At 43.6% G+C, this 13,456-nt stretch overlaps 2 protein-coding genes across 4 annotated transcripts; one reads left to right on the forward strand and one right to left on the reverse strand.

The window, feature by feature from the left end:
• Positions 1-3,166: 3,166 nt before the first annotated feature.
• Positions 3,167-6,065, reverse strand: LOC123165067 (heme-binding-like protein At3g10130, chloroplastic). The gene is made up of 7 exons (XM_044582695.1): positions 5,675-6,065; positions 5,506-5,576; positions 5,276-5,377; positions 5,071-5,175; positions 4,789-4,924; positions 3,492-3,601; positions 3,167-3,404 (listed from the first exon to the last, which is right to left on the reverse strand). The coding sequence occupies exons 1-7, from the start codon at positions 5,952-5,954 to the stop codon at positions 3,324-3,326; spliced, it is 885 nt and encodes a 294-aa protein (XP_044438630.1). The 5' UTR covers positions 5,955-6,065; the 3' UTR covers positions 3,167-3,323.
• A 121-nt stretch (positions 6,066-6,186) lies between these two features.
• LOC123165066 (tRNA threonylcarbamoyladenosine dehydratase 2) lies at positions 6,187-12,989 on the forward strand. Of its 3 annotated transcripts, none has more exons than XM_044582692.1 (11): positions 6,188-6,369; positions 6,483-6,553; positions 6,781-6,859; positions 7,205-7,352; positions 7,648-7,860; positions 8,444-8,578; positions 8,702-8,833; positions 9,006-9,221; positions 11,644-11,768; positions 12,380-12,437; positions 12,554-12,989. In XM_044582692.1, the coding sequence occupies exons 1-11, from the start codon at positions 6,266-6,268 to the stop codon at positions 12,662-12,664; spliced, it is 1,392 nt and encodes a 463-aa protein (XP_044438627.1). In that variant the 5' UTR covers positions 6,188-6,265; the 3' UTR covers positions 12,665-12,989. The 3 variants fall into 3 exon arrangements, with proteins under 3 accessions (XP_044438628.1, XP_044438627.1, XP_044438629.1); XM_044582694.1 differs by having other exon boundaries at positions 6,203-6,369; positions 7,264-7,352; XM_044582693.1 differs by lacking the exon at positions 8,444-8,578 and having other exon boundaries at positions 6,187-6,369.
• Positions 12,990-13,456: the final 467 nt, after the last annotated feature.

Below are 13,456 nucleotides of genomic sequence, written 5' to 3' on the forward strand. Positions count from 1 at the left end.
GGTGGTGTATACATGGAGCTTGAAGTCGATGAGGCGCAGGGGTGGACTGATCATCTACCATGGAGTCATGTTGAAGGTGGAGCTGGAGTCTGACGGAAGGCTTCACTCGGTGCTGATTGAGGGGCTATGGCGTAAGACGTCAGAGAGTCGAAGCCTATTCAGCAGGAAAAAGCAAGTGACACGCAGTTCGGACTGGAGCCTAGTGGTCTGATGGAAGCATGAAACTCGTCATCGGTCGGTGATGATCGGTGGTACTCTGCAGTGGGGTTTGGGTGGTGTGGGTTCGCAACCCTTGAGACTCAACCGGGACAGCGGAGGCTCGACGTGGTAATAGTGGCGAGGCGTGCGGTACACACGGGGCATGGAGACGGGCCATGGCTCTGGTGGTCATACATGTGGTGAGAAAACTGTGAATTTGACTCGGGATGACTACAAGCAACGGTGAAATTGTTTCAAGTTTCAGACAGGCGGTCAAGAAAGGAGCGGTGATGTTGAGTTCAGGTAACTCTTACGTGTGACACCCAATATGTGAGTTGTTCACTTTCACGCAGGTCAATGATCAGTGTGTGATGGCGTTGGACGGATACTCTGGAAGTTGGGAGCACAAATTGAGTAGCAAGGAACTTAATTTTGCTCGAGTGTTGACTGTGGTCAAGAAAAGAAGGGACTACAAGTTGTAGGGGGAGTCGCATGGAGTCTTTGGAGTAGCAGCGGTACTCATGAGATAAGCTCAAGTCCAATGTACATGGAAGTTTGACGCATGGACAAATCCAGGATGGTGGAGTATATTCGCCAAGGTGGAGTTTGTTGGAGTTGTGTCGAATATAGTGTACGAGGTAGGTTACAGTTGGACTTGTAGTAGTGTTGTGTTTAAATAGGATATGGAGCCGTGTCCTAGTAGGACACTTATATCCTAGGCCTCTCATATATAGCGGGGCTAGACACACGATGTAACCCATGCCAACATAATAGCACAGGAAAGCAGGGGAAGCCGGCGTCTAGGGCGACCTGGTGCGGTATTGTAGCGGTGTCATGGGAAGGAACACCCATAGTGAAGCCCCGGGATGTAGCCATATCGATGAACCTCGTTAACAAATCTTGATGTCGTGCTCGTGTGATTGCTTGGTCCTCGGATGATTGACGATATGCCTCGGATTTATTCTAACAGAGAAGATAAGGCATCTCATCGAAGCTGATGGTACCTGCTCTCCTCACTGCAACTGCACTTATCAAATTTGCGGAGATCCTGGCCGAACCAAAATGAAAGGGAAAAGGTTTTTTTTCCATATTTGAATATAAAATGCACAAATGGAAAAAACCAAAATACAAATGAGATACCAATAGAGGACATAATATATGATCTAGATTGTATATAAATAAATGGAAAGCAAAAAATCATTGGAAGGAGAAATTGCAGTGACGTACAATTTTTTATTTTATTTTTGCATGTAGCCTCCGTCCAGTGTTGCGCCTTGAGAAACAACAGCGTCACTAAAAGAAATTGCAGGCAAGGAATATGTGCATTGAGGAGACAGTGAGCGGATGAGGTACGGGCCGTATGGTATGGGGATGATTTAACTACCATGTGCGGTACCAGAGATGTCGACGCCGGTGCAGGATTGCTTTCAAGCAGGGCATCATTCCCAGTGCAGTCACGTATGGAGGCAGCATGATGGTAGACGGGAGACCCTCTAAGAAAACCCCATGACCAGGCCATGGAAGTAGCAGCCGAGCGGCGCGTACCTCGAGTTGTGGCCGGCAAAGAGCCAGAGGGATACGTTGCCGCCGTAGTAGAGGCCGGCGCACCTGTTAAGCGCGTGATGCGCTGCGTCATGGCGACGACGAGGACCGTCGAGGCGGAGCTGCTGCCGCGGGTGCAAGGCACGCCTGTTAAAAGAGGAAAGCGGATCCATCGGTTACTATACCATTTGCTTGGTAGGGAAGATGAGGAGAAGAAGGCAATCGTGCAGGAGACGAAGGAGCGAGAGACGAAGGAGCGAGACTGCCAGCTTCATTCATGGGCGGAGGAGACGATACGGCCGCAACACGCATCGAGAGAGTTCTAGAATATACCAAAAATGAATGATGAGGTCAACAGAGCAGAACATATCGGACGAAACCAAACGCACGTATACGGAGCGATCCTTGAACAAAAAAATATGAACGGGACGGAGTGGGGTAGCTTTTGCTAATGTGGCACCTTGCTCAGTTGGATAGGCTGCATGTTGAGAGAATTAGGTTAGCGGGGATGAACTATTTAGGTATCATAGATAAGCCGCTGTTAGTAGTGACTACTTTTTCTTTTGCATGGTAATATGTGTCTCATTTATATCATAAATATCGTAGTACAAGTACCATATGCCACACGTTAATGTCTTATAAACTCCGAAGAAAGAATTGCTGATGCTCATAATTTCAAATACATATCAATAAATGATGAACATAATTTTACAACATGTAACAATTTTTTTTATGAGACAAGATTTTCGGGCAAAAGCTGACGGTCAAAATACCATCTAAAAGACATGACTTGCATTTTAGGTCGGAGAAAGAATTTGGCTTACTGACTTGCTTGTGACCAATTTGTTGTAAACTCATTAGCTGGGTTTTCAATTCTTAAGGTAGTTTCTTAGTGCACTCCCCCAAAATGAGCCACTTCCCATACAGTTTTTACACTCAAGGCTAGCTTTGTGATGTTACGACTATGAACACAAATAGTGAATGGAAGAGCCGAATTTGAGCATATGGGGATGTCACCCATAAATCTGTACTGTGAGTAACAAGCCATATAATTCAACCAATAATACCATTTGCCATGTCCAGAAATGGGAAAACACATACGCACCTGGAATAGATGCATGGGTCATAAGTCACAAAGTGATACTGTTAACATGCCCACAATAACTACTGTTTCAGTGAGTGGAAAAGGTGACCCATCAATGTCAAAAACAAAAGCGTATAAAGAACAGGGGAACTGAAAACTTTGCTGGACCAGTGTCAACTGTAGAAAGCTCGGTATAGATTAAAAAATACCTAAGCGAAAATGCCTTGATGAGCTTTGACACAGAAATCAGTCCTCTACATATTGTTACTCCCTCTGTCCCACAATACAAGCTCTTATATTGTGGGACGGAGGGAGTATCATAGATTCATACCACAAATTAAGAGACCAAAGTTTAACCAAGATTTTACTCTTTACCATTGTAGTATGTGATAAATGAGATATGTACATATACTATACATACTGCACTAGCGAGAATGTTAGGGACAATGTACATCTGCATACAACCTGAAATTAAAAACTTATTTGTTAATCTTGGACATCAGGAGGCACTATCAACCCCCTCAACCTCTAGTGCTACTTCATTGCGCCTTGCGAACGGAAGTGTGAAAGGGGGATTATACTGCAAATTCAACAAAACCAGTTTGTTAATCTATACGTCAAAGTATGAACCAATCCTTGTTATCTAGGACACTGAAACAAGCTCTACCTGTGCAATTTCCACCACTGAATCCTCTTTCACCCGATACTGTGTATCTTTCTGGAGAGCTTTCCGCAATCTGGATTCCCTCTGGCTTATGTCATCATCTGTAACCAAACCTGTTTCAACATCAGAAATTTAAAAACCACTGTTAGTGTGGTGCATAAACATTGCAATATACTCCCTCCGTCCCATAATATAAGAGCGTTTTTGACACTACATAGTGTCAAAAACACTCTTATATTATGGGACAGAGGGAGTAATAGATAGGGGTTCAAAACTAGGCATACCAATACAAAATACAAAAGGAATGAAGATAGGTCATTGCTACAACTTTCCTTGAAAACATAATTATTTCCAAAACGTTTGAGAGTTTGAATATCTTACATAAATTAGTAGAATGAGAGGGTATTAACTTTTTAGGTTGGTAATACCATTAGAATACTATTCCCTCTGTAAAGAAATATAACTCTAGTGATCTAAACGATCTTATTTCTTTACAGAGCACTGATATAACTTAAAAGATGGACTAAAGATACAGAATTTGTGTGTAACTTTATACTATGCTCTGCTAAGATGGAAGGGTAAAGTAGGTGGACCTTCTTCAGAACTGACAACTTCACACAATTTGGAGGTTTCTTATGTGATATCATGGAAGTACTCCCAAATTACTAAATTAGGTATCATGTCAGTGCTAGTATTTGCTACGGATTCAGAATTCAGGATTCAGGAAGCAGCTACAATTCAGATCCTTCTTAATTATTTCCGATGCATTACCTAGTACGGTTAATGCTAATGCAGGGCACTGAGGGAATATTTCATCTGCTTTTTTTACAGATTTTTCCAGCAAAGAAAATGAGGACAGGACGTGAAACTTTAATGGACACACATGGGAGAAAGATTGTGCCAATAGCCACCAACTTGCTTCAACATTTAAATATTACCTCCGTCCCAAATTACTTGTCTTAGAAGATTTGTCTAGATACGGATGTATCTAACACTAAAAAGGGTCTAGATACATTCGTATTTAGACAAATCTAAGGCTCTGTTCGGAATCACTCTAACTCCGCAACTCCGCTCCGGAGCAGCCGGAGCTGTAGTTGAAAATCAGGGAGCAGCTGTTTCCTCGCTCCGCAGATCCTTGGATTTTTGGAAGTTGGTGGATTGCCGAACAGGCACTAAGACAAGTAATTCCGGATGGAGGGAGTAGATTGTTGCTCGACAAAAGTCAAAGAAATAGAATACATCCTTCATATTCGAAATAAAAATGCAAGTTGGAATGGAGTAAAGAGGTTAACACATGGACCTGGAAAGGCCGCAACTGCTACAATTTTGCTGGGCACCTCCTTGATAGTCACAGACGGGTCTTTTGCCTGAGGCAAGTCTGGACCATATTTTGATGGCATCACAAAAGACATCTTCCACTTGTTTCCATCAGCTGACTGCAAGTGACAACATATGAATTAAAATTCAACGCGGGAGTTTTTAGTAACGTGCTAACTCGTAAGCACATTGAATGCTCATCAAGCAAATAGAGACAAGGCAAACTCTGAAGAATGGGCTCATGAGAAAGTCATATAGAACATGCCTTCTTTGTTATAACTGGGGTGGTCATGTCCATCGTTTCACCGCGAACTTCCTCCTTCCGGGTAAAAACAGGGGTTGTCATTTCCATTTGTTCGGACCTCGTGTTCTGAAAGGAAGCATACCATCATAAATTTCCCTTCAGTTGGAGCATTTAATCAAATGAATTCCTTTCACAGCACAGCACAGGGAGGAAACATATGAATTACCTTACCGAATAAGTAAGATGCCAGCACGTTGAACGATTGAGACGATCCGCTGAAATCAAACCCAGTTCTTCCAGGCATCGTCGTCTCAGCGACATAGTATGACTGATGAGAATTGACAACAGAAGAGGACGTTACTCATTAAGTATCAAGACTGACCGCGCTTCCTTGATGCATGTTCCTAGCTACTGTACTATAGAAGAGCACTTTGGTGGATAACAACAAAGCATCACCTCCACTTGTCTGATCTCGTACTCGTCCTCACGCTTCAGGATGCGGAATGGGACGGTCTCGAGGTCGGGAACTGCGAAGGGGGAATTTCAGTAAGCAAGTCCCAAAACCCTGGAGTTTTTTGGGCAAAATGGAGCGTTCCTCGGGCAGGGAATTTCGGCGAGCACTGACCGGACATGAGGGCCTCCTCGAGGGTCCGTGGCTCGAAGCGGCCGGAAGGGAGGGCGTACTTGGCGGCCTCGGTGACGAGGTCGACGGCGCGGCGCTGCGAGGCGGCGAGGGCCTGCGAGACGAGCGCCAGCACCAGCGACCCACGGGCCTCGGCGCCGCTGCTGGTGCGGGTTCCGGCGGCCACGACCGTCAGCGCGGGCCGCCGGCCGCGGGGACGCTCGCCCCGGGCTCGGACGGCGCGCGGCGGTGGCCGCACGGCGGGCAAGCAGGGGAACGCCATTTGATCAGTCTCGGGCGGCGCTGCGCTGGCGAGTTATGTTGTGGTGGTAATGAGCCGGAGCTCTGGCGCCGGAGGGGGAGCGCGGGGCCGTGGCGTGCGCCTCGCCACAGCACGTCTCTTCACGGCGTGAGGCGGGGCGAGCCCAGGGAAAAAATGTTTTCTTGAAACAAGCCCATTAACTGAGCGGGCCGGGCCGGGCCGGGCCGGAAGGAGGTTTGCTCGCGAAGCAGATCAGTATCGGGCCGCGCCTTTCCTCTACTTTTCTGATCGTCCGAGCAGGGGTTAGGGTTCTAGGCGGCTGCGCCGGAGACATGGAGGAGAAGGCGAGGCAGCTGCTCCTCCTGGCCGCCGTCGCGGGCGTCGGCGCCGCATTCGGCGCGCTCTCCACCGCGGCCGTCTTCAGCTTCCTCTCCAGGTAACCGACCGAACCCTCCTCCTCGCGGCCCCCACCCCAGACTGGCCCCGCGAGCTGCGGGGGAGCGTTCGCCGAACAGTTGCTTCATTGTTGTTCCTGTTGCTGAGTGGCAGGGCAAAGCGGAGAGAGGGCTACGTGCGCAAACTGTTGGAATCCAATGGCGGTGCTGGTGGTCCGCACGCTGGTAAACCTCTGGTTAATGATTTGCCACCTTCCAGTTCAATAACGTGTACTCCACTGATGCACCAAGTATATTATTAGGGCGTCTCATAGGAACAAATTAATAATTATGTTGCTGTGTGGTGATTGGGTGCTGAACAATTACTTGTTTGCTGAAATGCCGGTATTGAATTTTGAACTTGTTCTGCTTCTGTCAAGTTCTTTTGTCTTAAGAGCGTTTGTTGGGAGCAGGCAGCACTGGACCGGGAGCGCGTCTGCATGATAGCTCGGATCTCCTCTCTGATGAAGTTGTCGCTGAGCAGCTTACAAGGTTCAGATTCTTACTTGATATATTGCACAGCTGTTGAATTCCTCACAATTGTTGCTAGAGCTATAGCTAATAATGAATATATAACCCTGAAAGAGCTATTTCTCCTGCTGCCAATATATTCGACCTCGTACCTTTCTAAATTCATGTGAGCAGAGCAGAAAGTGATATGTATTCTCACAGTACATTGTCTGTAACTTACCATTCCTTGTACATTATAGATATGCTCTATCCGTGATCCACCTTTCCTAATCTTCAGACTACTTTAGTACCCAAACATTTTGAAACACTCAATGTGTTCATGTTTTGATTGTGGTTACCAACACCTGTTTACTTCTTATATTTTAGGAATATACAATTTTTTGGAGTCGAATCTCAGAAGAAAGTTACTGAATCTTTTGTTGTAGTCGTTGGTCTTGGAGGAGTTGGCAGTCATGCTGCTTCCATGCTCCTCAGATCTGGGGTTGGCAGGTTGCTCCTAGTAGATTTTGATCAGGTATATATTTTCAGATGTCAACCTGGAGTCGTTTTACTTCTTTGTTAATACATTTATGTTCAGAGCTTTTGAAATTTCCATTTGAAGCACAGAGAATCAACATGCCATATAGTAGATGCACATCAGTTTCATATAAAATCAGGATACATGATAACTTATTTCTATGAAGCATACTGAGTGCTGATCAGGCTTTTGTGGTAGTATGAAATGGGCATTTTTACATTATGTTTCTGTAAATAATATCCTACATCCAAAATAGATGGACATTAACATGCAACTCATGATATGTTGAAAGGTCTCACTGTCATCACTAAATCGGCATGCTGTGGCAACCAGAGAGGACGTCGGGACCCCAAAAGCATATTGCCTCAAGAAGCATTTCTCATTGATATATCCAGAGTGCCAAATAGAAGCAAGAGTGCAGTTGTATGATTCATCAGCTGAGGACGAAATTCTTTCTGGACAGCCAGATTTTGTTCTTGATTGCATAGATAACATTGATACTAAGGTAAACAAGTATTGCTTAAATAATTCTGATACCAAACCTGATGCTGATTTTTTTGTCAGATGGTTGGCTTTAGCCTTACACACATTTTGTGTTTTTCTTCAGTATTCAGGTGTATGTTACATTTTCCATGTTATGCTCTAAATCCTACCGTGTGTGTTCCTGTATTTAGTTTCATGAGGAAATAATTGTGAATCCTCCATGCAACACTGCCTTCAGTTTCATGAAGGAATGATCTAGTAGCATAATCACAGATTACTTAACTAATTCTGGAAACAAATTGGTCACAAAGGTGGATGTTCCTGATCTCGCTGCATTCTAATGATTAATCAACTCAAAGTTACCCTATTCGGTACTTTAAACCCAGTTTCTTTAGCAAAATGTTACTTGGCTCAGGTTTGGTATCTACTCCCTCCGTCCAAAAATACTTGTCATCAAAATGGATGAAAAGGGATGTATCTAGAACTAAAATATGTCTCCTTTTATCCATTTTGATGACAAGTATTTCCGGACGGAGGGAGTAGTTAACTAATTTGATATTATGCTTTGTGCATCATCATGAGATGTTGTTAATATTGATCTTTAGGTGTCTCTTCTTGCGGCTTGCGTACGCAGAGGGTTAAGGGTACTTTCTGCAATGGGGGCTGGAGCTCGAGCAGACCCGACCCGAATCCGTGTTGCGGATTTGAGAGAATCAAGCAATGATCCTCTTTCTCGGGCGGTAGATATTGACAACTTGTTCTAAAGACCAAAATAATTATTCAGACCCTTTTGAAGCTGCTAAGTTATCCACTCTGGATGTGCTGTAATTGTAAATAAGGTGCTCCAATTTTCTTTTATGTAGGTACGGTATCGGCTGAAGAAGGATCATGGAATTGAAGGTGGAATACCAGTAGTTTTTTCAATGGAGAAGCCCAAGGCAAAGCTACTTCCTTTTCAAGGTTCGAAAGAAGAGGAAACTCCATCAGATTACCAGGTCAGCTCCTTTTATCTGTGCACCAGCCACCGGGGTGCTACCTCACTGACCAGTAGTGTTTATTTTCTTAGCATGCATGGCAATTATTTAATTAAATTTCTGTAAATCTTCTAGTCGCCAATATGTTAGCAGTGCAGATAATACTGACAACATGGCATGCATCCTCATGCAGATTGTGCCAGGATTCAGGGTTCGCATTATCCCAGTACTGGGAACTATCCCTGCAATATTTGGTCAAGTTATGGCCTCCTATGTGGTTACTCAGCTTGCCCAGTTAGATTTTCAAACTGAACCAATTGTTAACCTGGATTTGGATCATTACCGCGTTCTTCACCATCGTCTTCTTGAGCACGAGGAGCTGATATATGGGTCAGCCGAGCAAGTTTTGGTATTATTCCTCCCTCCTTTTCAGTTTGTGAGGTCTTATTTTTTCATCCAGTTTCATATTATGATGTGTGCATTGACATTTATTGATATTTTTTTGTGTGTTTCCCCTTATTTACAACATCTTCTGCATAAAAGTAGTACCCTGATAATTATGTATTATCTCTCTTCTCTATGTCCTATGCACTTGAGTAGGGGCAGCACAGTTCTCTTCTCTTTCTCTTGGTTCCATAAGCTTATTAATCCTTGTGCTTACTCAAACTACGCCTTATGGTTTGCAATGGAGGTGGTACATTTCTTGTGAAGTCCTCTCACATCACTTTTGGCCCAAGAAAAGTTAGAACAAAGTCCCCCACGTCCTGGACTTAGATTCAGACTGTGCAGACGTCTATAACTTTCGCATCCGGACTCTGAATTGGATGAATCTTGTTTTGTTTGAAATCTATCTCGTGTACTAGATAACCCTATTGGATTCACCTTCAAATTAGTCTGAGCGCGATGCTATCGCAAAAACAGTCCTATGCAGCAGTAGAATCCAAGACAAATCCAAGTCAAAAGGTGTTGCATGAACTCCACTTGGGCCCATGGGCCTTGTACGACCTACGGTAGGGTTTTTGATGCCTTGGGACATGCTCCCACCCCCTTGACCGCCACCCCTTAGTCCTATATAAATAGATCAACCTCGTAGTGTTTTGTTTCGTTAAAAGTAATCAAACCCCAACTTAGTGTACTTTGTGTGTGTCCAACGACCAGGCAAAGACCGCAATCAAACCCCAACTTTATTATCTTTTTGAGATAATTGATCTTCATATATACTCGCAATACTCAAATTGCTTTTTATTATAGTTCTTGCTTGTTTTTCGATTGCTTGTAGGGTTTAGACCTTCGTGGTCAGGCTGACCGTACTTCCAACATCTTCAGTAACCTCCAGGTGATTGATTTAGTGATCGCTAACGCGCAACATCGTCGTACATTTGTAATTGGATCGTCAGTGCCGTTTGAGATATTTCGATGAAAATCAAATTGTCAATTGGTCGGCCACAGCGGATACTGTTCTCCGTCCTCCTGTTCCCACGAGGTGTAGATAGATATGCAATGGGAGAGCCCGTGTGTAGCGTATATAAATTGGATTGAAGGACGCTTCGTTTCGCCCCATGGTTGGCTCAAGAAATTAACTCTGACACGGTCCTTCGCGTTTCCAAAAAGCTACTATCTCAGTTTATGAAGCTTGATGATTTGTTTCACTGGTCGTGATAGTTGACAACAGTCTGCCATGGTACTCCTACTTAGTGTGATAGTTATTCGGCAAAGTCTTTTGTGACCTTTTGATGAGAATCACACTGTCGATTTGGATGAAGAATGACTTTGACGATTTGACTAGAAATGTGAGACGACATCGATCACACTGAGTAGGAGTACCATGGCAGACTGCTGTTAATTATCACGGCCGATGAAACGACGCGTCAAGCTTTGTAAATTGAAGTAGTAGCTTTTTGAAAACGTGAAGGACCGTGCTGGAGTAAATTCTTTAGCCAGCCACGCGGCAAAATGAACTGTCCATCGGTCTAATTTATATACGATACGCACGAGCTCTCCCATTGCATATCCATTTACACCTTGTGCGAACACCCGAACGGAAAATAGTATACGCAGTGGCCGACCAATTGATAGTGCGATTTCATCAAAGGAACCCTAACGCCATTGACGTTCCGACAAACGTGCAACGACTTTGCGCGTTAGCAATCACTAAACCAATCTCCTGGAGGTTACTGAAAATGTTGGAAGTAAGGTTAGCCTTACGCCCTGACCACGAAGATCTAATCCCTGCAAGCAATCGAAGAACAAGAAAGAACTACAATAACAAGCAATCTAAATATTCTAAGTATATATCAAGATCAATTATCTAAAAAAGATGATAAAGTTGGGGTTCTGGTTGTTGGACACAAAGAAAGACTACTTTTAAGGAAACAAAACACTAGGGAGGTTGATCTACTTATATGGACTAAGGGGTGCTGGCCAAAGGGTACCCCAGGTCATACAAGGCCCATGGGCAAGTGGAGGTGAGGCAACACCTTTTGACTCCGATCCTGCTGTTGCATCAGACTGTTTCTGCGATACCGTCATGCTTGGAACGAATTTGAATGTGAGTCCAATTGGATTGGTAAGCTTTCCAACAAAAAAAAGATTCACCTAATACAGAGTCCGGATGTGAAAGTTATAGACGTATGAAGTCCGGTATGTCTGTGCAGTCTGAATCTGAGTTCAGGATGTGGGGGAGGACTTCTTGTACAACACCTAATCATATGCTTTTGCTTTATCATCATTCTTGATTGGTTGTTTCCATGGTAGCAATGTCCTCATCACTTGTGAAAATGTGATTGTGACGTCTCATTGTAAAATTTTAAATTATTTTTATCTGTTAAAAGGTTGATGCTGAAGAGGTGATGTACATTGTGAAAGAATTGTGGCGTGGCCGAAGTGCTAGAGACCAAAACATGAAGGACACTGGCCGGAAAATGTGGAGATCTGTCAATGAACTGATGCTTGTTCGGTACGCTTCTCTGTAACTGATAGTGTGGTTTTACTTTTACATGACAATTATCATGGTTTTCGTGGTAGTTATGTATTTATGTATAGTGACATGGTACAGTAAAAACATAATTTGTATGCTGTAACAGGCAGATTCCACTTGCTAATGACTTAAGTGGACTATGACAAACACACTTTTGTAGTTTTGTAGAACAGTGAGATGAACTGTAAGCTGATCCCGCGAACTATTATGCCCAGTCGAGCTCATGACCTTGTAACTGCTAACTTCTAACATTAACTTAGTGTTATTCCAACTTCATTCTGTGTTAAGCTTCCATCTTATGGTCTTCAACATCATTTCGATATCAATTTGCAATAGCAATCTTACTGAATGGGAAATGGACTTATTATATACTCCCTCCGTCCCAAAATTCTTGTCTTAGATTTGTCTAAATACGGATGTATCAAGTCACGTTTTGGTATTAGATACATCCGTATCTAGACTAATCTAAGACAAGAATTTTGGGACGGAGGGAGTACTTAACTTTCCATTATTAATGTGTTAATAAAACTGCCGTTTTGAAACAAATTCATGTTTTTTTTGTTTTGCTTTTGTGCTTTATTTTGTTACAGGTGGGACAAATCAAAGTCCGCTGGTGTGTCAAACTTGATACTTCTCAAGTTCAGTGAGGTAAACCATGTGTACTTGATAACTGACATTTGAATTCAGATATTAATGCGCAAGCATATGGCAAAGATGGAAAAGGAGTATTGTGTTCTTACGCTTGACCTTTTCTTTCCCTGCAGGCGGATGCACATGAATCCACGACGCTTGATCAGATAAAAGATGAAGAACCTGAATTCCATGCCATGGTTTCACGTGTCCTGAAACGAGCCGAAACGGAGTTTGCTTTATGAGCTGGTCAGCAATGGTATTGGATTTCTACAACTGCTATACCGTCATAACCCGTGCAACGCTCATGGACCAGGCAGGTAGGTTACTGTTTTGCGTCGTCTGATTTTGTGTACTAGTGACAAGGAGCAAGTAGATGATGCACAATTTCCTGAAGTTTGTTTTGGCCATAGAAGTCGGACTTGCTGGTACTGTTTCGATTTCTCTGGAAAGATCCTCCTGTAATCATCTCCCCGGGATTTTTGGTGCGTTTGAGATTATCTCATGTAGACCAAAACAGAGATTATATCGAGCATATGATTCCCAACAGGGGCTTGCAATCAGCACTAACGCTGCTGGGTTCGCCATGGCGACACAATGTCTTGTTCAGTGCTACTCCCTTTCTAAGACCATATTCCTTTCCATCTTCTCGGTAGAAAAAAAGTCCCTTTCACTCTGCAGCCTTTTCCAAGACCAAGTCATGTGTGTTTAATTCTAGTCAATGTGGTCTTTTTCACATTTGAGACATATGGAGCCATCACTCCTTTCCAAAAATGTAACATTAAAATTGTGCTGACAAGTATAGTACCGTTGAATACAGGCCTAAAGAGTTTATGTTCAGATTTGTAGCTAAAATTAAGTTTGGTTTTCATCACGTGTACAACCGGAAGTGGTTCTAACAAAAGCACTTGAGAGAGCAGAATACTGGGTTTCCATAACTTTGGAGCAGAAGCAGAGCAAGACAACGTAGAGTAAACTCTAAAAGTTCAGGAATACAAAAAGGAAAGGACCCTGATAAGTGCTACACGTGTGGTATG

The sequence above is a fragment of the Triticum aestivum genome, chromosome 7D (genome assembly GCF_018294505.1).
Source record: "Triticum aestivum cultivar Chinese Spring chromosome 7D, IWGSC CS RefSeq v2.1, whole genome shotgun sequence".
Classification (NCBI taxonomy): Eukaryota; Viridiplantae; Streptophyta; class Magnoliopsida; order Poales; family Poaceae; genus Triticum; species Triticum aestivum.

Bases quoted from the DNA above. Each gene is read 5' to 3' on its own strand.
- LOC123165066 (XM_044582692.1), top strand. From the start codon at position 6,266: ATGGAGGAGAAGGCGAGGCAGCTGCTCCTCCTGGCCGCCGTCGCGGGC. The intron at 8,579-8,701 runs GTAGATATTGAC...TCTTTTATGTAG, and splicing joins ATGATCCTCTTTCTCGGGCG to GTACGGTATCGGCTGAAGAA. The intron at 12,438-12,553 runs GTAAACCATGTG...CTTTCCCTGCAG, and splicing joins TACTTCTCAAGTTCAGTGAG to GCGGATGCACATGAATCCAC.
- LOC123165067 (XM_044582695.1), bottom strand. From the start codon at position 5,954: ATGGCGTTCCCCTGCTTGCCCGCCGTGCGGCCACCGCCGCGCGCCGTC. The intron at 5,577-5,674 runs GTCAGTGCTCGC...CCCCCTTCGCAG, and splicing joins CGAGGAGGCCCTCATGTCCG to TTCCCGACCTCGAGACCGTC. The intron at 3,405-3,491 runs GTAGAGCTTGTT...TTGAATTTGCAG, and splicing joins CAGTGGTGGAAATTGCACAG to TATAATCCCCCTTTCACACT.